The 27,026-nt window shown below is 41.5% G+C and overlaps 1 protein-coding gene and 2 pseudogenes across 1 annotated transcript; all 3 read right to left on the reverse strand.

Annotated features, from left to right (window-relative positions):
- Nucleotides 1-2,722: 2,722 nt before the first annotated feature.
- LOC139389890 (histone-lysine N-methyltransferase EHMT1-like) lies at nt 2,723-6,032 on the reverse strand (annotated as a pseudogene).
- A 6,122-nt stretch (nt 6,033-12,154) lies between these two features.
- LOC139389883 (arrestin domain-containing protein 1-like) lies at nt 12,155-20,946 on the reverse strand. Its single transcript, XM_071136895.1, has 8 exons — nt 20,780-20,946; nt 17,865-17,975; nt 17,522-17,572; nt 16,341-16,495; nt 16,040-16,225; nt 15,694-15,870; nt 15,214-15,577; nt 12,155-14,858 (listed from the first exon to the last, which is right to left on the reverse strand). The coding sequence occupies exons 1-8, from the start codon at nt 20,904-20,906 to the stop codon at nt 14,815-14,817; spliced, it is 1,215 nt and encodes a 404-aa protein (XP_070992996.1). The 5' UTR covers nt 20,907-20,946; the 3' UTR covers nt 12,155-14,814.
- Nucleotides 20,947-23,197: 2,251 nt separating this feature from the next.
- On the reverse strand, nt 23,198-24,265 carry LOC139389885 (P2Y purinoceptor 2-like; annotated as a pseudogene).
- Nucleotides 24,266-27,026: the final 2,761 nt, after the last annotated feature.

Raw genomic sequence — 27,026 nt, forward strand, 5'->3', positions numbered from 1 at the left:
CTTCTTGACACATACACTGCTCACTTATCCCGGAAGCCAGCCGAACCAATGCGTCGGAGGAAACGCACGCTGGCAACCAAATTCAGCTTGCAGGCACCTGGCCAGCCACAAGGAGTCGCTAGAACGCGACCGGACAAGGAATTCACAGCCAGCCAAACCCTCCCCTAACCCGGACGATGCTGGGCCAATTGTGCACCACCTCATGGGTGTCCCCGGTCATGGCCGGCTGTGACACAGCCTGGGATCGAACCCGGGTCTGTAGTGACGCCTCAAGCACTGCGATGCAGTGCCTTAGACCACTGCGCCACTCGGGAGGCCCGAAACACAGACCTTGAGCTGCTACAGCATGTGGTTAATAGTTTAAGACATGGACATGGACATACAGTGCCTTGCGAAAGTATTCGGCCCCCTTGAACTTTGCGACCTTTTGCCACATTTCAGGCTTCAAACATAAAGATATAAAACTGTATTTTTTTGTGAAGAATCAACAACAAGTGGGACACAATCATGAAGTGGAATGACATTTATTGGATATTTAACTTTTTTAACAAATCAAAAACTGAAAAATTGGGCGTGCAAAATTATTCAGCCCCCTTAAGTTAATACTTTGTAGCGCCACCTTTTGCTGCGATTACAGCTGTAAGTCGCTTGGGGTATGTCTCTATCAGTTTTGCACATCGAGAGACTGACATTTTTTCCCATTCCTCCTTGCAAAACAGCTCGAGCTCAGTGAGGTTGGATGGAGAGCATTTGTGAACAGCAGTTTTCAGTTCTTTCCACAGATTCTCGATTGGATTCAGGTCTGGACTTTGACTTGGCCATTCTAACACCTGGATATGTTTATTTTTGAACCATTCCATTGTAGATTTTGCTTTATGTTTTGGATCATTGTCTTGTTGGAAGACAAATCTCCGTCCCAGTCTCAGATCTTTTGCAGACTCCATCAGGTTTTCTTCCAGAATGGTCCTGTATTTGGCTCCATCCATCTTCCCATCAATTTTAACCATCTTCCCTGTCCCTGCTGAAGAAAAGCAGGCCCAAACCATGATGCTGCCACCACCATGTTTGACAGTGGGGATGGTGTGTTCAGGGTGATGAGCTGTGTTGCTTTTACGCCAAACATAACGTTTTGCATTGTTGCCAAAAAGTTCAATTTTGGTTTCATCTGACCAGAGCACCTTCTTCCACATGTTTGGTGTGTCTCCCAGGTGGCTTGTGGCAAACTTTAAACAACACTTTTTATGGATATCTTTAAGAAATTGCTTTCTTCTTGCCACTCTTCCATAAAGGCCAGATTTGTGCAATATACGACTGATTGTTGTCCTATGGACAGAGTCTCCCATCTCAGCTGTAGATCTCTGCAGTTCATCCAGAGTGATCATGGGCCTCTTGGCTGCATCTCTGATCAGTCTTCTCCTTGTATGAGCTGAAAGTTTAGAGGGACGGCCAGGTCTTGGTAGATTTGCAGTGGTCTGATACTCCTTCCATTTCAATATTATCGCTTGCACAGTGCTCCTTGGGATGTTTAAAGCTTGGGAAATCTTTTTGTATCCAAATCCGGCTTTAAACTTCTTCACAACAGTATCTCGGACCTGCCTGGTGTGTTCCTTGTTCTTCATGATGCTCTCTGCGCTTTTAACGGACCTCTGAGACTATCACAGTGCAGGTGCATTTATACGGAGACTTGATTACACACAGGTGGATTGTATTTATCATCATTAGTCATTTAGGTCAACATTGGATCATTCAGAGATCCTCACTGAACTTCTGGAGAGAGTTTGCTGCACTGAAAGTAAAGGGGCTGAATAATTTTGCACACCCAATTTTTCAGTTTTTGATTTGTTAAAAAAGTTTGAAATATCCAATAAATGTCGTTCCACTTCATGATTGTGTCCCACTTGTTGTTGATTCTTCACAAAAAAATACAGTTTTATATCTTTAAGTTTGAAGCCTGAAATGTGGCAAAAGGTCGCAAAGTTCAAGGGGGCCGAATACTTTCGCAAGGCAATGTAACACAGCTTGATCACTTTACATCTACAGTACACCAGAGGTCCAGCTCATTTAGCGAAAGTCTTATGTCTTATGAACGGTAACACAGCTGGTGGGGTTGACAGAAGATCATGGCCTATCTATGGAGGGGATCAATGAACTCTGCTCCAGCTCCACACTGACCTTATAGCTGACCGCTGCCCCGGCCCTCAGCAGGTACTTGACCGTGCCCAGATGGTTGTGGTCACAGGCGTCCATCAGGGGGGTTCTCTGCTCCTCATCAACAATGTCCAGGTTAGCTCCAGCCTGAGCGGGATGGGGAATCAGAAACCTTTTACACCTGTATGCTTGCACTGTATAATAGAGTGAAACTCACAGCCCTCTGCACTGAAAACACAACGCACTCAAGAAGCACTGTCAATATTGACCCCGAAAAGCAAATACATTTTCTTGGCGTGAGGGACAGGAATGCAGCAGAGCTGCTAACTTAGTCATCTGCCACACTTGTATGCCAAGTGATTCTAATGTGAAGAGAGAGCCAATACCTGCTACATGTCAGAGTACATCTACTCACCTGGACGAGCATGTGACAGACCGTGAAAATAAAATAAAATCAACAAGTTGTTTACTTTTTCATTCAATTTAAAATATTAGAAGAGGGTTGCTCCATGTAGGAACGAACTAGGCATACACATGAAACCTGGAGAGATGTGGCATGTTCTTACCCAGCAGATGGAGCTCCCTGTGATGGGCAGTGATGTACAGTTGCTTCGTGTGATATTTCACTTTCTTTGGCCTCATACTAAATACCAAAAAGAGAAATCTAGCTACAGTACATCACTTGGTATGCAGCAGAAACATCTGTAAGAGTGCCTATTACAGTCATCATTGACATGAAACAGTAATGACTACGGACCCACTATATGTTCATCATATTGTATTATCTCATCCAAACTGCTAAAAGTCTAAGTAATGACTTTAAAAATAGCTACATTTTAAACTTACTTTTCCTCATCCAGGGCCATCAGGATGCTCTCCAGTGACGTTTTAGCTGGTTTCTCTCCATCACCTAAATGCCCTCTCTCTCAGGCTAGTACAAGGCAGCATACAGCAATCATTACCATTACATATTAAGCTAAATACCCAAGAAAATGATCAATGCTAGCACTAATGCAGAGAGAAAGAGACACAGATTAGGATAGAGGGAATCAAATTGAGAATGGAAGAGTAAAGTCTAAATAACCTGTTGTTGGGGGAGGTGTCCAGAGTCCTCTCAAGCTCAGTGGTCTTCTTAGCCCTGTGAATGAGGGGCCTGGTGGACACAGCAGGAACAGGGGCCACAGGGGAAACAGCTGGCACAAGAGGAAGTACTGACTCGGGTTTGGGGACAGTAACAGGTTTGGGAACAGTGACTTCCTGGGCCCCGGTGGCATCCTCCGCACAGTGGGGACAGGAGCTCTGGACCTTGATGACTGAGGCACAGCCACTGTGGAAATGCTGAGAGATGCTGCCATACGGTCTGTACTCCATGAAGGTCCCCTGCATAACACATACAGGATTAGTCAGATATTAATATTAAAGGCAAAGCAGAGTGCTTTAATTAACAACCACAATAAAGTCATGGGACAGGTGTGTCAGCCTACCAGGTCTATCTTGGTTTATCCCTGTTGTATTCCTCCACTCACCGCCCTGCAGAAGAGGCCACGGGCAGGGAGGGCATCACTGGTGCTTGGCCTGTGGTCCTCACACAGAACTAGCAGATGCACTGTGTTGGACGGACACATCATCTCAGGCTTCACAACATTCCTCTGACATCGACTCACCTGTAGGGAGGAGATGAACGGAGAGATAAATCGAAAGGAGCAGAGAGATAAGGGTTGTTTAGACACTAGCTCAACACACAAAGGCTGGGTAAAGGTTAACTTCGCCCCCAGGCTATTTCAAACTTTGGGGAGGATATCTGGTGCACAAGACTAGGGAAAGGTTGCTTCAGAGCAGGTCAGACTCACCAGACCATCCACCCTCTCTGTGGCCATGCAGGTGTGCTCAGCCTGGAATAGGCTCTCCCTACTGCATGGGGTCTCCATGTGACAGCAGCACAGAGGGAGCTCTTCAGACAGGTCCGTCCGTCTCTGTCACCTCACCATCAACTGGAAAGCCTGCAAAATAACACAAATCAGCATCCAGGTCAACAAAACAGATTTAATGTACAGCATATTGTACAAGTATAATTTCACAACGAAATGTTTAACTCGTCTCTAGGTAAACTGTTACCTGAGAGAGGAGGAGACATCAGCTCATCTTGGGCTTTCAGATTTAGAGATTCCAAAGTCAATTCAATGTATTCCTGCTTACTGCTGTTGTCCTCTTTCTCCATTTTGTTTCCTTTGGTTAAATCTTTTTCATTTTCTACACACTGCTTGGCTAACAGTGCATGGCTTTCTTGCATTTCACAAATCTCTCTGTGCGTCAGATCTTCTCTCTTCTTTCTGACACTGTCTTGCTTTTCCGTCTTTCTGCAGGGAGAATCATTCAGACACTGTTCATCCGCAGTGCATTTCTACACAAATATTGACAATAGAGTAGATGGGATGGGGTCTCTTACCTTCAACACCTTGGTTTTCTTCTTTGGAACAAAGTTGTACATTCCCATCTTCCTCTTCCCTTTCCTAGACCCTGCAGACACATACGGACGGAGAAGTGGCAGATGGCGGTTCAAGCTGGCACAGTATGTCATCACTAAATAAAGTGGACATGAGAGACAGTGTAGAAGAACAGTCTTCCCAGAAAGGAAGATGACTCACCCGGATGTGGCTTGGTAGAGACAATACTCTTTCTTTTAAGGCTCGGAGGTAGCTTCACGGGGGAGGGGGCCATTGAGTTTTCCATCCACATGCCTGCCATGCTCAACTCTGCTCCGTCCCTGTTAAAACGCTTTAGAACAGACTCTAATGACATCGGACACCAGTCATCATTTAAAAGGACAACATTTCTTGTTCTGGGTTAAGATGAACATTACCTTCAGTGCTGCTGGATTGGAGGCAGGTTTGCCCATAGTCTTCCATGCACACCGTGTCCTGGCTGGAGAGTCCACAGATGGAGAGCTATGAGTTTGTAAATCTGAGATCCCTGCTGCAACAGCGTCTCGACCTTTGTCTGCAGGGGTTTGAGGAGTTTTGGTCAGTTTATGGGCTGAACCACCTGTCCTTTGAGGGTCTGCTCTTGCTTGCTTTGGGTTTTTTTTGCATGCTTTTTTCATGCACAGTAAAACCATTGGAGCCAGTGACAGAGCCATGAACGGATGTCATCTTGGCTTTGGCTTTTTTGTTGACCTGCATTTTAGCACTCAGAGCCATCTTCCCCCTGGCCCCTGTGGGTGTGTGTGGGGGGGGGGGGGTTATTTTCTCTGCCTCTGATTCCTGACTGACTCCCCTACTCTCCATAGCTGTCATGGAGGAATCCTCTGGCCTCTCCACACCAATGTCAACAGTTTCACCTGGAAGATTACAGCTGTTAGTCCCATCAAATAAGATGCCACATTGATCACATTCACACACTGTTAAGTGGGCAAGTAAGTGGGCAAGTGGTAGTTGTAAATGAGGCCAATGTGAGAGTGATTATAGCATAGATAGAACTCACCAGTCCCTCTGGATCTGGGGGCGGCGCGGCGTGGTGTTCCTTTGTCAACGTAGATCTCTTAGCATCTACCTCACTACCTACCTGAGAAATATCACCAAAATCTGGACAATCCCATTTGACATTTCAGCACAGTTCAGTATCTCAATCGCAGTACCTGTGCCTACTAGTTAGTTTTTCACCAAACTTTAACAAACACAAGTACTTCTCTAATCCATGTTTAGTACTTCTACAAATGATGCTGTACTACCAGAACCCATCTTTCAAATCCGTAATCTACATCTTTACAAAAGGGTTGTGTAAAACGTTGAGAAAAACAAAACAGAAACAAAGCTTAACCTTACGACCACACACACATAGGAAAGCACTGAAAATACTCCAAAAAGTACATGCCAAGTACAAGTAAGATCCAGAAGTTGGCCCTTGCAAAGGTTTAGGCAAGAAAGTAGCTTCGTACCTGCTTTCTCGATGGCCTCAGTTGTTGAGCCAGAGTGGGGAGGGGGGTGGGGGGGGGGGGGGGGGGGGGGGGCAGAGCACACTGCTTCCTCTTCCTTTCCCCACTCGCACAGTTCAGCTCTATTGGTTCCATCTGCACTGCCCAGATGGAACATGCTCAGTCAACATATGTGGCCCCTTTCAGGAGCAGCAGTGCATGAGCCAGCCAGAGTGTGGCACAGCAATACTGCTCCACAAAATACCTATCACTCTACAGCCACATTAGACACAGGGGAAAAAGCTATGTGAGAATGCTGTTCATAGACTACAGCTCAGCGTTCAACACCATAGTCCCCTCCAAGCTCATCACCAAGCTGTGGACCCCTGGGACTGAACATCTCCCTCTGCAAATGGATCCTGGAATTTCTGACTGGCCTGCCCTTGGTGGTGAGGGTAGACAACAACACCTCCGCCACGCTGACCCTCAACACGGGGGGCCCTCCGGGGTGTGTGCTTTGTTGCTTCCTGTACTCCCTGTTCACTCCAACTGAGTTGCCACGCATGACTCCAACACCATCATAAAGTTTGCTGACGAAACGAGGGTGAGAGGCCTGATCACCAATGGTGATGAGACAGCCTACATGGAGGAGGTCAAAGACCTGGCAGTGTGGTGCTAAGACAATAACCTCTCCCTCAACGCCAGTAGGACCAAGGAGCTGATCGTGGACTATGAGAGAAAGAGGGGAGAGCACGCCCTCATCCACATTGACCGGGCTGTAGTGGAGCGGGTCGAGAACTTCAAGTTCTTTGGCGTCCACATCACCAAGGACTTAACATGGTCCACATACCCCCAGACAGTCATGAAGAGGGCACGGCAGCGCCTCTTCCCCCTCAAGAGGCTGAAAAGATTTGGCATGGACCTCCGGATCCTCAAAAAGTTCTACAGCTGCACCAAGGAGAGCATCTTGACTGGCTGCATCACTGCTTGGTATGGCGGAAGACACATTTCAATTGAATGCATCTCAGTTGTACAACTGTCTAGGTATCTCCCTTTCCCTTTCCCAAATACATCTGCCTCGACCGCAAAGTGCTAGAGAGGATGGTGCGGACAGCCTAGTACATCACTGGGGCCGAGCTCCCTGCCATGCACGACCTCTATATCAGGCAGTGTCAGAGGAAGGTCCGAAAAATTGCCTAAGCCATAGACCCATCAAACTCAACGCTGGACCTCGAAGCCAGTTCCACTGCGTTTTTTCATTGTTACACTCTAACCAGGGACTGATTTAGATCTGGGACACCAGGTGGGTGCAATTAATGATCAGGTTGAACAGAAAACAATCAGGCTCTAGACCTCGTAGGCCGTGTTGGAAAAAGTACCTAATTGTCATACTTAATAGAAAAGGACTCAAGTAAAAGTGAAAGTCTCCCAGTAGAAGTCTAAAAGTATTTGGCTTTAAATATACTTAAGCATCAAAAGTAAATGTAATTTCTTAAATATACTTAAGTATCAAAAGAAAAAGTATAAATCATTTCAAATTCCTTATATTAAGCAAACCAGATGGCGCAATTCCAGGGGAACACTCCAATACTCAGATATCATATACAAACCAAGCAAACAAACCATTTGTGTTTAGTGAGTCCTCCAGATCAGAGCCAGGAAGGATGACCAGGGATGTTCACATGATACGTGTGTGAATTGGACCATTTCCCTGCTAAGCATTCAAAACATAATGAGTACTTTTGGGTGTCAGGCAAAATGTATGGAGTAAAAAGTACATGATTTTCTTTAGGAATGTAGTGAAGAGTTGTCCAAAATATGAATAGTAAATTAAAGTATAGTACAGATACAAAAAAAATACTTAAGTAGTTTGTGTAAGTGTGTGCTGTTTTTTCGTATGTGAAATTCCAATAAAAATACTGTTACAAAAAAAATAAAGTTAGTCAAATTAGATAAGATTCTGCTACCATGGAATGGACAACACCTGTCTATTTGTGGAAAAATCACCCTGATTAATTATTTAGTCATATATACATACATGTACACATCATCTTCCCCTCCTCGTCACTCACACCCCATCCCCGTCATTGAGTCTCTCAATAGATACATTTTAAACGAACATACAGACAGAAATTCAACACAAAAGCTCAGTTTGAATAAAGAAGTTAGGTCCAACACATGGAACGTGCAGTGTCATTCTGAAACAAATGGATCACCACCATTCTAAGAAAATCCTTGTAGCATAATAGCTGATAAATCAGGTTCTAGATCATTTAGTACTTACGTACTTTGTCGAACTGACCTGTTTAAGAATGCAATGTGCATGTCAGATATGTCAATGGCACCCATTCAAATAGTATCTTATGCCAATCTTTAATAGAAGGAACCGTATCACTAATCCACTGTAAGGGGATGTTTTTCCTCGCTGCGAAAGTAAGGATGTTGTAAAGCCTCCTCTTACCCACAGAAGTAACATGCCTACTAGGGAGACCTAACAGTAAAGAAACTGGGTCCAATTCTAGATTGACAACTAGAATTCAATTTCTTGCAGAACACTAGACCAGTATCTTTGTAATTTGGAACATGACCATAAACAATGTGTTAGGGAGCCTGTATCAGTTTTACATTTAAGACACTGAGGAGAAGAGGAAGAGGTGTTAAAAGCATGTCTGTGATTTGGGGATATATGCAATCTGTGTATTATTCTTAACTGGATTGCTCTAGTACGATTAAATATAGATATTGTTTTTGCATATCTCCAAATGTCCTCACACATCTCTTTGTCAATAGTAACAGACAATTCTTTCTCCCACACTCGTTTCACCCTCTGTGCGTTGACAGTAGAAAAGGACCTTAATGCATCATAAAACAAACTTACAGACATTTTCCTTTGTGGGGAAAAAAACATTATTTCACAATGACAGACACATCAGGGTTGCCAAACAAGGTGGTGCTCTTCAAAATATGTCTTACTTGTAGAAAGTGGAAAAAGTCCTGCTTTGGGAGTTGATATTTCTCAACCATCTGCTCAAATGACAATAAAATCTGATCAGGAAAAAAATCATGTAGTCTGCCTATGCCCTTATTAAGCTAAAAGTTAAAGCCAGCATCCAGCAATCCTGGACCAAAATCTGGGTTGTTAACAATTGGGGTAGAGCAGAGATTAGTTTGGACCTTCCCAGGAAGCGTTGAACTGACCTCCATGCTTTGAGTGTGTTAAGTGTAATGGGGTTATTGCAGTGATCCTTTAAAGACTTGAAACTTCTGAAAATGAAAGATCCTGCAAGGGGTATTTTGAAAAAGAAGTCTCAATGTCTAACCAAATAGAGGAGTCATCATTTGTGATCCAGTCAGAAATATAACATAGGTGGGCACACCACTGATAAAGCCTAATATTGGGCAGAACCAAGACCCCCCCTAGAGCCTGACAGCTGCAATACTGCCATCTTAACTCTTGGCTTGGGTTTACTCCATATGAAGGAATTTAGCCACTTACATCTTGTATTACCTTATTGGAGAGTAATACCGGGATCATTTGGATTGGGTAAAGAAGTCTAGGTAAAATATTCATTTTCAAGAGCGAAGGGGGGGGGGGTAATAGGTGACACATTAACACATTATTAACATTATTACACGTAACACATTATTAAGGACAGCAGCCTGAGGATCATCATATAAAACTTTAACCCATTTTATAAACTTGTCCCCTAGACCAAATCTAGTCAGAGCAAAGAATAGGTAGGACCACATCACACAGTCAAATGCTTTCTCAGCATCTAGGGAGAGCACAAGACCATCCACAGCACTTCGCTGATAGGTTTGAATAACATCAAGAAGCCACCTGACATTGTTACATGACTTACCCTTAATGAGGCCAGTTTGGTCCGCTTTCAAAATTAGTGGAAATAAGTCCTCTAGTCATGTGGCTAGAATTTTAGAAAGCAATTGTCTATCCACATTCATAAGGGAAATGGGTCTGTACAAGGAACAAGACTGGGCATTTTTCCTTTTTGAGAATAAGTGATATGTTAGCTTTCCTCAGCATTTGAGGGAGACGGTCATTTGAAAATGAGTGGTTAAACATATCAAGCAATGGCTCAAGGATCAGGCCATGGAACTCTTTATGGAACTCTTTATAGAACTCACTACAAAACCTGTCTGGTCCTGGGGCCTACCATTTTGCAGATTCTTAATTTCAAACATGATCTCTTCCTTGGTAACGGGGCATTAAGGAGAGACCTCTGTTCTTCGGAGATAGTTGGGAGCTCAATCTTAGAAAATAAGACCTCCATTCATTTGGGTACATCATTTTTCAGTTCTGAGGCATAAAGATTTGCATAAAATGTCTTAAATGACTCATTTATCAACTTATTTTCATAGAAATGATAGCCATCAGAATCAGTAATAGTAGCAATTGACTGTGAGTCTGCTGTCTTTTTAGCTAGGTACGCCAAATACTCTCCTGGTTTATCTCCATGTTCATAAAGCTTTTGCCTGACAAATCTCATTTTCTTTTCAGCGTCCTGTGTTAGGAGAGAGTCTAACGTTGATCTAATGACTGATATTTCCTTTAATAGGGCAGGAGTGGGCGTTTTAATGTAGTCCTCTTTAGTTCCTAATTCACCCTCTAACATTTTTTGCTTTTCACGCTTTTTCCGTCTCTTAGTAGCTGTGTATGACATAATCAGACCCCTGGCATACGCTTTACAGGTCTCCCAAAGGAGCGAGGGGTTATCTATTGATTGAGAGTTAATAGAGAAAAATTCTTTAAACTCTGTAATAAAATGTTATGTAAATGTATGGTCTTTAAGAATGCTTGTATTCAATCTCCAATGTCTTGACAAATTGGATGCCCCATTGAGTTTTATGTCCAGGATCACCTCCGCATGATCAGATATGACTATGCTTCCTATATTAGCAGATAAAACAGACTGCAAAGACGTCCTGGGCATAAAAAAGTAATCTATTCTAGTCTGACATCCATGAGGTACAGAGAAAAAGGTGAACTCTCTGTTGGATGGATTAAAGGTTCTCCAAACATCAGCATACCCCAGATCATCACAAATAGCTAAAGCGACCTAGCTTGAGGAGAGAGTGAAGCTATACCGCTGGGAAACTTATCAATAAGGGGGTTCAACAAGCAATTAAAATCTCCTCCAACCACTGCAGTGTCTGAGTTTAATTCTGAAAAGTCTAGAAATACCTTAGTGAGGAAATCAGGGGGGTGGGCAGGGGGGGCAGTAAATATTCATTATGGAAATATTCTGCCCTTGTAAAGTACCTTTGATTATAACAAAACAACCAAATGTATCTTTCACACAATTCAACACCTTAAGTGGTATGTTCTTTTTCACAAGAATCGCTACACCTCTACTTCTGGATGTAAAGGATGAGAAAAACACTTGACCAAACCCCCCCTTGTTGCAATTTCAGATGCTCCTTATCATCCAAATGAGTTTCTTGCAACAGAGCAATATCAATATAAATATATATTTTTTAAAGACAGTACCTTCTTCCTTTTTAATGGGGTTATGGCTCTTTCTAATGTTCCACGTCTGTTACCTGCCATTGCACTTTGACCAACCAATATCCAGACTGAATCCTACTGTAAAGATAGGGTGGTACCTTTTCCCATGTGTTGAACTCTCCTCTATCTCCCCGAGCATAAACAAACGATATGAAACCTGAACCCGAACTATACTCAACCCGAAAATTAAACATGTACAGATCCAAAAGGGGGTTTTCCCACTAGCTAACATGCAGGGGATTTCAACTCTCCAATGTAGACTCTTAAGTCTGCAAAGCCAATCTATAGCCTCATCCTTTATATATATGGAAATGAAAATCAATAAAAATAAGATTGAAGCTCTTCCACCTAAAACCAAGCCTGGGCACCAATATAGATTCACACATATCTCAGCTATAGAAGCAATTATTCATTGCTGCGACTTGCTTGCTAGTTGAGATTTCTGCTCTTCGCTCCGTTGTTAGTTTAGCCCACATTTCACTGATCTTAGTAGCTAAAAGCATTTTGTATTTGTGTCCTTCAAGGCAGCTGTCAAATATCACATTAGGCTCATTTTATATGGCGGTCTTTTTAGTGGAGGATAGGAAATTGGAGAGGAGCATAACACAGGACAAATGGGATGTAACAATGAGTTTAAAATGTTACTCTGCATAGGCTGTAAGAACCTTCATGTTTACAAATGACAAATGGGCCTAAAAATGGAGATGTACAATTATCCCAGCATAATCAACAACACAAAACAAAAAAATGGTGAAAAACAACTTTATTAGGTTGTGCATTGTAGATCATCAAGGCACTGTTTTTCCTATGCATACACAATTATTTGGATATAGAATAGAGAATTGTTTATAAGACAGTTGTGAAAAGTATAAATAAAAACACATCACATAAAACAGTGTATGGATCACAGGAGGTTGGTGGAACCTTAATTGGGGGAGGACGGGCTCACAGTAATGCATGGAGCTCCATTGCTGGCTTTGTTCCAGCCATTATTATGAGACATCCTCCCCTCAATAGCCTCCACTGGTATGCATTGAGCAGTGTAAAATAATGAGTAAAGCATGCCATTGACATTCATTTATCAGCCACCAGAGGTATCTATAGAGTAGGATTTACAGTATGGTGTTCAGTTTCACATCTTAAAACAACAGCATTACAGGGGGTTGTCTCAAAATGACCCGAACAGTCATTCTGATTCCCATGTAAAATCATGTCAAACTAACAGGAAGTCTGAAAAGACAAACTGAATAGGCGGGGAGCTCACCTTGACTGGCGGTTCTTTGAAAAAGACATGAAAGCAGTGAGCATCTTAAATGCTGTGAGCAGTGTTTGCAGTGACATTATCTCAAGCTAATCTGCTGATACACAAAGCAACTCAAACATTGAAATTGCATGCAACATCCAATCCTGTCATACACCACATCATGGTGTTAATCCAATTTACTGTAACAGCATCAGACAAAATGGTTGCTGTATAATTTAGCGAGCTAGCCTAAATGAAATTGTCAGCACTGTTTATCACTAGCTAGCTAGTTCATCTTGGCAATTTTAGTAGAAATGTACTTAACAGGGTGAGGTCTGGGTACTTCTCATTATAAATATATATATATCAGACAATGTTCTGTCAGTCAATGTTCATATATCATGACTATCAATGATGTCAAGACCTTTGTATGAATGTTCCGTTTGGCATATATCTTGATGTAATGACATGACAACTGGATCTGAGTTTTGGGCAACCCTTCCCACGCTTTAGTGACATGCTGGCTGAAGACCTAGCTAGCCAGTTGCTTGCTAACACAAGACACAGATGAAAGCGGAAACCTATAAGTATATTTGATTTCGATCAATAGGGGAAACCTCAAATTGCAGTTGCTGTCACGCTGCAGTCAAATTATGGCACCAGTAGACTAGCAACCTAGCTATGTAAACCAAAACCCTTTAAATTAGGTAAGAGAATAACCATTGTTGTATTAAAATGAGGCTTTTGTGATATCAAGGCAAGTGACCTTTGTGACGTCCCACCTCCCGAATCCAAGTGTTTGGCATGGGGGAGGGGACCAGTTATGATCAAACTTTATCAATTTAGAAGCAACTGTTATTTTTCACACTTTGGTAGTCTTACTCTTATCTGGTTTGGGACCTTTAAATAAATCTCAAATACAATCTTGCTGTTGAAAAGCTGCTTGCTGGTGTAAATCATATACAGGATATCCCATGGCAAATGCTAGATCACATAATATACCACAGTTGATTTCATAGCCAAATGAGGGCAACAGCGCTATGCGCAGCTAGCTTGATTTTAAACAACACTATACATCCTACAATCTGACTATAACTATTATTCAGCAAACTAAGAATCTTACACAGTCAAATCATCAATCACAGTGTGCACCTTATAAGATTAATCTGTTGTTTTCAGACAGAGAGAACAAACCATAGCATTATGGGAGCATCCACTAAGCTAGGTGTGTTGGATACAATATCTAAACATATCAGCAGCACAAGTTCCACAAGTCAACTTTCAAACATACAATACTAAAATCTCTGTTCTTCACATTTCAAGCATCACACACGCAATTTCAACATATTCTCAAGGAAAAAACTATATACTGTAAAAAATGTTGTTGTGTTTCACCCCCTTTTTCACCCAATTTCAATTACGATCTTGTCTCATCGCTGCAACGGGCTCAGGAGAGGCGATGTTCGAGTTATTGTGTCCTCCGAAACATGACCCGCCAAACCACGCACCTTAACATCTGCCCGCTTAACTCGGAAGCCAGCTGCAACAATGTGTCAGAGGAAACACTGTTCAACTGACAACCGAAGTCAGCCTGCAGGCGCCCGGCCCGCCACAAGGAGTTGCTAGTGCGTAATGAGCCAAGTAAAGCCGGTTGTGACACAGCCTGGGATCGAACCCGGTCTGTAGTGAAGCCCTCAAGCACTGCGATGCAGTGCCTTAGACTGCTACACCACACGGGAGACCCCTAAACTAATCCTATATGACACCGACTTAACTTTAAAAACTTGGCTCCAGCTATAAAAATTGTTTATGTAAAAACGTATTACTGTCCTGAAAGTGCTAAAATTGTGTGAAAACAATCAGTAAAAAGGTGCTGCTTAACCAATACTAATTAACTTGAGGGCTGCCTGGCATCATGATCCTCTAGTAGGGAGGTTGATTGTAATGTTCAGTTGCCAGCAGTCAGTCTCTCCTGTTTCATGATGTTTATGTGTTGCTGATACAACTCTCGACGTAGCTGGGAGGAGCTTCTGTAACAGAGAGGACAGCGGATATCCGTAATCAGACAGAAAGAGACATTACTACACAATACCCACCCAACTACATACTTTTCATCAGAAACGACATGAGTCATGGGCATGGCAAACGCTTACGAAGCAAAGGAATAAATGTCCACAGAATGGCAATTAGACTCTTATATTCATATTGGATATTAGCCAAGATTTAAGCCAGCCACAACTGATACAGTGAGATGACAATACAACACCAGAAACACTTAACCCAAATATTTAATATCAAAATGTGTAATAAGATAACTAAGTAAAAACTAAATAGCATTAGCACTGCCAGTCACTACAGGTTATTCAATAGGGGTCAAAGACTGACCATGTGGGAGTGTGGAGGTGCTGTACTCTGGCGGTAGTAGTGGGTAGAGGGTGGGCATGGAGTTGGCCAGATAGTCCATCTCAGCTGGAGGGGCACTGGGGGAAGAAGTAGAGACTCTCATCCTGGGAACAGGTTTTGGGGCTGGGCGGCGGGCAGGGCGAGGGGCAGTAGTAGGAGGTCCTTGGTTATGGGAGGATGGCTCAGAGCGGCTGCTGTGTTCTAGCTTGGCAGGCTTGGCAGAGGAGTAAAGAGGATCAGGGGTTTGGGGAGGTGGTCTGGAGAGCTGTGCTGACGTGGTGTCCACGGAGATGTTTACAATGTGGATGGGCAACAAAAATGACACCACAGGAGATTTCAGAGAGATCTAATGTACCAGGGAGTAAAGGGGAGAAGGTTTCATCAAAACATGCGTGCTAAACTGAGGACCAAAGGGTTTGGCTGTAGAGGAAACGGTATTGTGAAAAGAGAAACGTTGCTTACTTGAATAAAGTATTCCATGTTTATTAGGCCACAGTCAGCCATAGATGACTGGCGCAGAGGAGGTACAATAATCTGCTCCTTCCACTCAGCTTGTTTGTCAGCCTTCACCCCAGTACCTTCCACCTGCACTAAAGTCCTCAAGTCAATGGTAGGCTTCTTCGTCTGGTAAGTCACTTTCTATTGGAGATGAGCACACAAAAATATGGTACAAAATGATGAGACAATAATGACCACATTGCAGCTTTATAACACCATTGAATAAATCACACTTGGTTGTACAACACTCTTCTGTTGTAAATCCATAGCCTTGCTTTATTTCAAGCGCTGTAGACTCAGTACTCTGTACCTGAATGAGACGGGCCACCACAGTCCCCGTGGTTTTCCCAGACCGGTTGTCGATCTCTGTGGTCAGTTTGATGACCTGACCAGGGGTGTAGCCCTTCATGTCACTCTGGGCCTTTAGCACCACCGTTCCTGTCTTCGCCCCCAGCAGGTAGGTGAACGTCTTAGTAACGGAAGATGAACTAGGTCCCTGGAAACAGGTGGGAAATATTAGGTTAAGACCAGATTCCCCAATGTCCTGTTGCTAAGACTTGGATATTTCTGATTAAGTGAAAATGTATCAAATCTGCTAGGGAAGAACTCACATGGATGTCAGGCACGTCGTTGAGGTTGAGGAGACTCAGCAGGTAGAAAGGCTTCTCAGTCTTATAGTCCTTAGAGAAGCGAGAAGTGTCGATGAAAGCCCTCACTCTGTACATAATTTTTCCATAGTTCCCTTCAAAGGATGTGGGAATAGAGGCTATATAGGAGGGAATGAGTAAAGGTATTTATCACATATGTATTTTCAGAGGCAAGAATACAGGCAACAGACTTTCAAATGGCCTCTATCTATTGCAATTGTTTTACGATTAAACGTCTTGAAGGTGTGCAGGTTTCTGGTGACAGATTTTAAATCAAAACGGACAGCTGATTAGGACCGGATAGGTTGGTGTGGGTTTGTGTGGTGTGTGTCATGTACGTTGTTATGAAAGACCGCTATATCAGAGTGAAAGGGAATCCCTTCTCAGCTGGAAAGGCAGTCTGTCTGTCGGTCTGTCTGATAGACCTTAATCGATGAGTAATGGGCGGAGGGGTTGTGATGTTATCTATAGCATAGAGAGCTATAGCATAGATAAGGGAGAACATGTGATACTGTTTTAAGAGTGATCTATCGCACTCATTTCCTTAGCATGCAAAGGTTTGAAACAAAAAGACAAGTAGGCCATGACAGATTGTTAGCATAAACGACCACCATGTACAGGAGATAGTATGACAACAGGTGGCTTTGCACGCCTCAGGGCTTCTATGCTCTCAGTCCATACCACACTAGTGAACAATTGGAGAAGAGGAGGCTAATGGTTACGAGGATAAAATCTAAAAAAATGTGTCAGAAAAGTTTATTACAGAGTTTAACTATAAGCTAATCAGGAATCATTTTTAAATGACTTATAACTCCTTGATAAAGTATACCTCAATAACAGATCATGGGCACGAGTAAACTACCTTACAATTACTCTCCTGTGTGCTCATTTGTAGCCCCATTTCCATTGAAAACACATGACAATGGTCCCTATGGTAATCCTCATAACCATTGATGTAGAGCCACAGGAAGCGGTACTGTAATGTATTGCTCACATTACTTCTGCTTATTGTGAATGAGCTATGTCAGAACTACAGTAAACTTACATGCCTCGACATGTCTAATTATAAAATGAGGAAAACCCCCATGTGTTTAAAGGAATGTGGTGCAACAGGCCTACAAAGCTCCATCACTCAGTGGCCTTACCTGGAATGAGAAACTTGAATGGAAAAATGTGATCTCCCTGTTTCAGGGTTCCTGGGACACCGGAAAAAAAAAGATAAACATCAGATCAGCTGGCTGGAAAACATTCTGTCCATTAACAATTGTTAACCTTCGAGGAATCACATTTTACTTTCAGGGTAGAAGGGGAACCTCTGAGAATATGGAATAAATGTTTGTTTACCGTTTCCTTCTGACATACATAGGTGATGAAGGAAATATCCATTATAAAACAATGATTTACTGGAAGGTGTATGTTTAAATTAATTTAATGTTTGAAGCTCCAAAAAGGTGAGAAAGAAGCAGGTAAAGTCCCCGTTGACAGTACCTTTATCTGCCACAGAGAGAGTGCTGCTGAAGTACTGCTCTTCCACTGTCCAGGCTGTGTCGTCGATCTTGCTGGTGACACCACAGAAGCCTTGGCAATTCACCTTGATATCTTCAGGGATAATACATAGTAAAACACAGTAACATAAGAGAACTTGAGGTCCTCAGACTTCATAACAAAATGGAGATCCAAACAGAAGCAGAGCATGGCAATGTATTCTTGAAAGCCCTTTTGGGATAGTTGACATTCTGATTGATACGTTCTTTTTTTATGCAAACAAAGCACCTATTGTGGACACCTACTTAAACACGTCACAGAGAGATATATACACACAACAGAACAAAAAAAAAGCTAACTCTAATTCTGAGGATTCCAAACACAAAGACCAGTAAAAGAAAGACAAACATACATGTAACTACCAAAATAAAGGAAACACCAAATGAAAGTGTCTTAATAGGGCATTAGGCCACCAGAACAGCTTTAATGAGCCTTGGCATATCTGGTGACAGACACACATCCTTTAAAACCCCCTTTGATCCTTTGAGACCCCTCTTTAAAAAGTAATCTCTTCTTCTAGCCATGGTTAAATAAAGGTTAAAAAAAATGTTATAAAGAAAATGGTAGCCAAAATAAATGGGCAACTGGACATTTTTATACATGACCCTAAGCATGAGATGTTAATCGCTTAATCAACTCTGGAACACCACCTGCGGAAGCACATTGCTTTCAATATGCTTTGTAACCCTCATTTACTCAAGTGTTTCCTTTATTTTGGCAGTGACTTGTAGTTTTCCTGGTGTGATGTAATGCAGCACACTTGATCAGTTTGCTTTCCTCAGTGAGTCACATGCCTGGCTGCAAAACACACTGAAGTCACAAGCCCATGAGCACAGAAATTAAAGGGTACTAAATGGTAGTCCCAGCAGGGATTGGCAACAGCTCTTAGCCAGCAGTGTGCATATTTATGACCCAAATTAATGAATAGCTCAATCAATCATAATTCTGGTTTGAGCCCAGTAAGACAGACAATCCTGGAGGAGGATGGCCAAGTAAAAACAAATCTATAAACAAACCCTGTAGAAGTATGAAGTGCAGTACTCTGATTGATATTCAGTTAAATACTCTGCTTACATCACACAATAAGTTTAATTCTAACTTCCCATTATTACTTTTTAAGAACATGAGAGTGGGTCCACTATTACAGACTAACAATCTGCTCAGTAGGGAGTATCAGCTCTTGTGAAAAACTACACTGAACAAAAATATAAAACGCAACTTGTAAAGTGTTGGTCCCAATGTTTTTGAAACGAAAGATCCCCAAAATGTTCCATACGCACAAAAAGCTTATTGCTCTCAAATGTTGTGCACACATTTGTTTAGATCTCAGTTATTGAGGATTTATGCTTTGCCAGGATATTCCATCCACCTGACAGGTGTGGCATATCAAGAGGCTGATTAAACAGAGCATGATCATTACACACTTTGTGCTGGGGACGACAAAAGCCCACTCTAAAATGTGCAGTTTGGTTACACACACAATGCCACAGATGTCTCAAGTTAAGGGAGTGTGCAATTGGCATGCTAACTGCAGGAATGTCCACCAGAGCTGTTGCCAGAGAATTGAATGTTCATTTCTCTACCATAAGCCACCTACGTCATTTTAAAGAAATTGGCAGTACGTCCAACCAGTCTAACAACCACAACTCAACCAGCCTAACAACATGTACATCAGTGTTTTCCAGTTCCCGTCAATATCCAGAAACTTCACACAGTCATTGAAGACGAGTGGGACAACATTCCACAGGCCACAAGCAACAGCCTGATCAACTCTATACGAGAAAGATGTGTCACGCTGCATGAGGCAAATGGTGGTCACACCAGATACTGACTTGTTTTCTGATTCACGCCCCACCTTTTTTAAAGGTATATGTGACCAACAGATGTATATCTGTATTTCCAGTCATGTGAAAGCCATAGATTTGGGCCCAAGATTTCCTTACACGAACTCTGAGTAAAATCTCTGAAATTGTTGTTCAGTGTAATTTGAAGTCCTCACAACTCATGGGTCAGATAACCTTCCCAAATTACTACAGTATTGGCTATCAAGTTCATAAGGCATCAGTTATCAACAACAGTGCAGCTAGTGACACTGTGCCCAGTATCGAAATGCAATGACGAAAGCTGCCCAACCTGTTTTTTCTGACCTGCAATGTAAACAAACCATGACACAAAACACCTTCAGTGTGACAAGAGGGCAATTTAGTTTCCATGTTGGCTAAATTTCAGAGAAAAAAAATAAAAATAGAAACCAACAAATGTATTTTCTAACTCCACGCACAGTTTCAAAACATGTTTGATCACCCAGAGTACAATGTTGTTGAAAAGATGAGTGAATTTGTGTTTTTGTTCTAGCAACAAGTGATCGGGATGAGGGTGACCACCACCTGTCAGCAGCCATTTGAGATCCTTGAAACAAGGAACACAGTTCCAGTTCCATTGAACAATTCAATGTTCTATCCTACTACTTTTCTGGAATATAACAACTTGAGTTTATGATTGCCACTTCTATGCTTGCCTTGCCATTTCATCCTTGGGTTCAAATGTTCATGGGCAAACAAATATTGTTTTTTGTTAGTGTTGTTGTTTTACCTTAAGATAGTATTAAAAAAAGGACGGTCAAATTTGTCCTTTCTGACAGCACCTTTAAATGAGATTGATCACCTTGTTTCCCCCCCCAACACATCTTTAGAAAGTGTCTGTTCGAGTGACAGCATAGTAATCAATTCAACACCCTAAGTTTTTACTGTAAATAAAATGCGCGTCACAAATCACACCATTGCGTTCGTTTCAGTGGAACACGACTTTCTTGTCAGTCCGAGGAGACGAAGGTTTCACGACAGCTGAAAGAACATTACCTTTAAATAGTAGAGCTTGGGCGGTTGTAATTTTCAGCGTGCCTGAAACGGCATCTCCAGGACTATAAACAACTTTATTGTCCTTAAAAGTGATGTCAAATTCTTGCAGTTTTCCCATGTTTCCCATCACGAAAGACTGCCACCGACGGCTCGGTCTATCACCTGTGCTCTGTGGTGGCGTTTTCTTCCCTTTCCGTTCAGCCTCCCAACGTGACGTCACTAACATGAAACTAGGTCTCTTATTTAAACGTCTCAGTTAAATACTTATTGAAATGTAACGCATGTGGATCTGTCGTCCGGTAAACAAATTATCATAGTTGTTTTTTTTCAATGTTATTTCCATACATCAAATTGACTCAGTAAAATATTTTACAGGACTGAGACGTGCCTCTAAAATACAAGTTAGGGTGTCTGATATGCCTACTGTATGGATAGTCAACACTTTCCCCCTTCAGTGAGTTTGTGAGATGACAACTCTATGTACATTTGCAAGGGATTTTTAAAATGTATTTTTAAAATGAAAGCAAAAGATCACAGAAACAATAATTATATTACAAAATATAATAATTCTTACACAATGGGGGAAAAAACAACCCAAAAAACTATTTGTTTAACAGTTAAGAGTTGACCCATTAACCCGCATGCAGACAATTATCAATGAGATATGAATATGGAAGTGAGAGAAAGCTGCATGCTGTATATAGAATGAGATACAGTCAATGATATTGCTGTTATATTGATAAGCTCACACCATGAAAGTCTGTGACTGCTTTTGGATACTTATGCCAGTTGGGATGGTGGTCAGGGACTGGAGGGTCATGGAGGTTGACACTGTTCTGTCATGTTGAGAAGTAATTGATGCAGAGTGGAAATAGACTAATGCTTAAAACACCTTAGAAGGAACATATATGAAGAGTAATACTTAGGACGGGAATTATCACATTGATTCCATGTATTCAAAAAAATGTCAGAATGTATTTTGCAACACTTCGTAGAGTGATGTCAACGGATGATATCACATTTTACCTTTCCTGTGGTGCCACATTCTCTTGCCCTACAATTCACCTCTGCTTTTCAACAAGTGTTCTATAACAATGGTAAAATTGTCTAACATTATCCAGTTCACAAATCCCCAAAATACTAATATTTGTATTATTTTTTAACAAGTACATCTGGACTTCAGTGGTGTAAAGTATAATAGTTGTTTGGGGTCTGTACTTTCCTTTACTATTTATATGTTTGATTACTTTGACTTTATTTTCACTACATTTCTAAAGAAAATTATGGACGTTTTACTCTATACATTTTCCCTGACACCCAAAAGTACTCATTACATTTTGAATTCTTAGCAGGACAGGAAAATGGTCCAATTCACACACTCATCAAGAGAACATCCCTGATCATCCCTACTGATTTTTATCTAGAGGACTCACTAAACACAAATTCTTCTTTGGAAATGATGTCTGATTGTTGGCATGTGCCCTTGGCTATCCGTAAATTGATTTGATTGTGCCGTCTGGTTTGCTTAATATAAGGAATTTTAAATGATTTATACTTTTACTTTTGATACTTAAATATATTTGAGCAATTACATTTACTTTGATACTTGAGTAAAAGTATTTGGATTTAAACATACTTAAGTATTATTTTACTGGGTTACTGTAAATTTTACTTGAGTCCTTTTCTATTAAGGTATCTTTACTTTTACTCAAGTATGACAATTGGGTACTTTTTCCACCCCTGACGGATTTAAACTATAATGATTTTAATATCTAGACTGTGAATTTATAACTGTATGTTGTTGACAGTAAGTAATTATCTCACTCTCTACCCTCCTTATAATCATGCCAAAGACAACCTGTTATTATATGCCCATAAGAGAGAATGTACAAAGACTTAAAGCATTACTTCGTTCACACGTGCTGTTCAGAACGGGACTGTGTGAACACCTCGTCACAGCTCCTCTAGAGACTTCCTGATTGAGACGGTAATAACAAAATTAAACAGAAAGAGGAAATGCATTTTTTTTAATCAGCTACGCAATCATCAAGCTATAGAACATCCAACCCCACCCCCATTACTTTTTGTTGTTGTTGTTGCTTATAACCGAGTAAAATTTACTTTTTTCAAATGAATGCCGTGGAAAAGATATTCCTTTTAACATGCATATGATATACACTTTGATTAGTTTAAAACAGCGCATGTTTATAGGTTTTGCTTTACAATTACAGTATCTAATCATTATTACACATCAATAAAGAATACATGTGTGATCACTCTCAGGGACATACATTTTTTCATCACATGTCCCATGTCAATTCTATGAATACTATTTATGTTATAGATAATAAAACTATACTTTCTCAGGATGATGAAGACACTGGGCAAATGTGATGAGACTACTATGAGGTTCCTTCTTCAAGATGTGTTCAAATGCCGGGTGTGGACATGTTTTCCTTGTGTTCTAATACAATGGAGGGAGAATCAATAGCAGCATCGTAGCTGATCTGGTCATTTGTGGCAGGGTCTTCTTTGAACTTGACATCACATTTTCTGAGAGACCTATGAATAGCCTTGACAAAATTGTGTGATCCAAAACAGTAAAGCAATGGGTCCAGACAGCAGTTTGCTCCAGCCAAAACCCAGGAATAATAGTATGAGGTCTCCACCTGCAGAAGGATGCATTGTTCTGGAAAGTACTTCTTTAACACGACAGCCCCAGTGCGTATCACGTTCAAAAGGCATGAAGCACAGTCCAAATATCACCAGACACATGGCCACCACTTTACGAGACTTGGCCTTAATACCACGGCCCTTAAACGTGTTGATATTGATACGAGACACTGATCTTGCTATCTGAACGTAGCACGTCACTGCCACTGAGAAAGGCATTAGGAACCCAAGGGTGAGCAAAACGAAGTTGATGGCAAAGTAAGTCTCAATGTAATCTCGCTGATGAATGCTAAGACATAGCGTGCGGTTTCCCACTTGGCTTGTGTTAAAGTAGAAACAGGCAATCCCCTTAGCCAGCAAAACCAGCCAGACTCCAGCACACAGCTTCTGAACAAACGCCTTTCGTTTCATGCAGGAGCCTTGTTTAAACTGGACCACTGCCACATATCGATGAATGCTGATGAGTGTGAGGAACAGGATACTGCCATAGAAGTGAATGAACAGCAGAGCAATCTTCAACTTGCACAGAAAAGCTCCAAAGGGCCAGTGGCTACCCATGACAAAGTATGTTGCAATAAATGGTGCAACTGGTGTGATGATAGCATCACTGACAGCCAAATGAAACTGCAAGACGGCACCAGAGCTCCACTGTGGTATACGGCAGCAGAAGACCCACAGACTGAAACTGTTGAGGAGGAAACCAACCAGGAAGACCAGGAGGAGGAAAACAGTGATGGAGATATGCTGGGGTTCCACTGTACAGAGACTGCTGTTGGCTGTAATGATGTCCAGAGGCAGCATTGTGCTGTTCATCTTGGGATGGGATGTGGGGGGATGCAGGACATAAACATTCACCTTGAAAAATTGAAAATGGAACAGAGTGCTAGTCAGACCAAAGAAAATGTACATATTTATAAAATAATGAACACAGTGTGCTACATCGTTGTCAATTCTTGTAAATCGGTGTTAAGTGTAGCCACTGAACAGGATGTAAAACATGGAGCTGAGGTGAGAAAAGATCTCACCATGACTCACCTACCACAAGGACATAAACTTTGTCACAAAATAGCTTTTAATCATAGCAAAAAATAGAATTCCATGATTTAAAGTACAAATATTATATTTGAAAGTGAACATTCAATTAATGTCCTACCAGAGGTAGGCACTAAAGCATTAAAATGTATGTACTCACTACTGTATAAATGTGTCTACTAAATTACTAAAATATAAACATGTAAAGCTAATTCAAGCATATATAACTGAAAACAAATTGTGAGATTAAGGTTACAATATCTCTACACAATGGAACTTGTGATTATGATGAAATCATAAAGTCTACTTTCGAGTAGGCTACTTACTTAAGCTTGCACTTGTAGTCCATCAGTGGTACAAGACCTGAATGAGAAACGTGTTATAACTTCCCCCGACTACAAGAGGTGGTTGCCCACAACCATGCTATGTAAAGCAGACAGAAGCAGAATTGTTCTCTCAAAACCACATCAAATCAAATTTTATTAGTCACATGCGCCGAATACAACAGGTGAATACAACCTTACAGTGAAATGTTTACTTACGAGCCCCTAACCAACAAAGCAGTTTCCAAAAATATGAATATGAAATAAAAGTAACAAGTAATTAAAAGAACAGCAGTAAAATAACAATAGTGAGACTAAATACAAGGGGGTACCAGTACAGAGTCAATGTGCGGGGGAACCAGTTAGTCAAGGTAATTGAGGTAATATGTACATGTAGGTAGAGAAATTAAAGTGACTATGTATAGATAACAACAGAGAGTAGCAGCGGTGTAAAGGGGGGGAGGGGGGGCAATGCAAATAGTCTGGGTAGCCATTTGATTAGATGTTCAGGAGTCTTATGGCTAGGCGGTAGAAGCTGTTTAGAAGCCTCTTGGACCTAGACTTTGCGCTCCGGTACCGCTTGCCATGCGGTAGCAGAGAGAACAGTCTATGACTAGGGTGGCTGGAGTCTGACCATTTTTAGGGCCTTCCTCTGACGCCGCCTGGTATAGAGGTCCTGGATGGCAGGAAGCTTGGCCCCAGTGAGATACTGGGCCATATGCACTAGCCTCTGTAGTGCCTTGCGGTTGTAGGCCGAGCAGTTGCCATACCAGGCAGTGATGCAACCAGTCACAATGCTCTCGATGGCGCAGCTGTAGAACCTTTTGAGGATCTGAGGACCCATGCCAAATCTTTTCAGTCTCGAGGGGGAATAGGTTTTTTCGTGCCCTCTTCATGACTGTCTTGGTGTGCTTGGACCATGTTAGTTTGTTGGTGATGTGGACACCAAGGAACTTGAAGCTCTCAACCTGCTCCACTATAGCCCCGTCGATGAGAATGGGAGCGCGCTCGGTCCTCTTTTTCCTGTAGTCCACAATCGTCTCCTTTGATGGGGTGCAGCACAAATATGGCCTAATCCTAATTATTTTTCCTGTGTGATTCTAGGAGTTGCAACCGCTAACCTTATTATAGTCAAGTTGTGACATCACTTCACTGAATACATGTATTTATTGAGCCATTTTTAAACAAGTCCATACAAACTTTCCCTTTCAAGACCTGGACAGTTTGTCGTTGTCAATAGTAGTCAAACAGGCCTACTGGTTGTACAAAAATGCCCACTAAATGATATTGCTGATAAACTGTTCCTGAGTAATGGATTGAATTGAAATAAACAGTAAAAAAAAAAACATTTTATTAATTCAATGTTTTACAATTATCCTAATAACTTTTATTTTTGTCTTTCCTAGGTCCAATCATTTAGATTTGTTGTACCCTATTTTGATTCTAGTGTCTTGGTGATAATAGAATCAGTATTGCTACATTGAGAATTGCAAATTCTTTACTTTGTCCAATTACCATAGCAATGCCAAATAACTTTAAAGTGGAACTGACAGTGTTTGAACTCCTTTGCAGATATGAAACAGACAATCAGTCAAAAATAAAAAAAATAAAGTTTATGCTACAAAACAAACTTTATAAGAAGTTTTAAAAATAGGTTATATTTGACTCAACATTCCATGACGTAAATTAAGGCATTGTTGCAAGACAAGATTGATGCAGTTTAAGGCATAATTAATAAAATGCTGTCAGCTAGGTGTTGCCAGTCATCTATATGGATGTGGCTATGGTAATTAGACAAGGAATTCTCAAGAATGTAGCAATAATGATTCAATTATTATAATTAAGACCAAAAAAAAGGAAACCAGCTCATTGCTCATGCTAGTATCCCTGCTCTTTATTAAACTTCACGTATCGGCCTCGAGGCCTTCATCAGAGCTTTTGTTAAGAGTTTTTAAATGTGCACCTTTAGGTAGACACTACTCCACCCACATCCGTTCCAATGCATTCGAATGGGATTGGAGTCGAGGGAAAATAAATACATCCTATCAATTAAGTTGCCAGAAATCGTTGTGCAATAAAACAGTGCAATAAAACACGTCAGAGTAGGCCGAAGTGGTGGCATTAGTTAGAAATATTCACACTTATCATATTGTCGCACTGTGTGCAGCCTTTGCATTTATAGGCGTAAAAGAGCCTGGCTCATTCTTTTGTGGCTAGCA

This window comes from Oncorhynchus clarkii, chromosome 30 (genome assembly GCF_045791955.1).
Source record: "Oncorhynchus clarkii lewisi isolate Uvic-CL-2024 chromosome 30, UVic_Ocla_1.0, whole genome shotgun sequence".
Taxonomy (NCBI): domain Eukaryota; kingdom Metazoa; phylum Chordata; class Actinopteri; order Salmoniformes; family Salmonidae; genus Oncorhynchus; species Oncorhynchus clarkii.

What these genes read in the sequence shown, in the direction of transcription:
- LOC139389883 (XM_071136895.1), bottom strand. Translation starts at nt 20,906, where the DNA reads ATGGGAAACATGGGAAAACTGCAAGAATTTGACATCACTTTTAAGGAC. An exon ending in CCAAGCTCTACTATTTAAAG is followed by an intron (nt 17,976 to 20,779) that starts GTAATGTTCTTT and finishes TTATCCCTGAAG; the next exon opens with ATATCAAGGTGAATTGCCAA. An exon ending in CACCTCCACACTCCCACATG is followed by an intron (nt 14,859 to 15,213) that starts GTCAGTCTTTGA and finishes TCTCTGTTACAG; the next exon opens with AAGCTCCTCCCAGCTACGTC.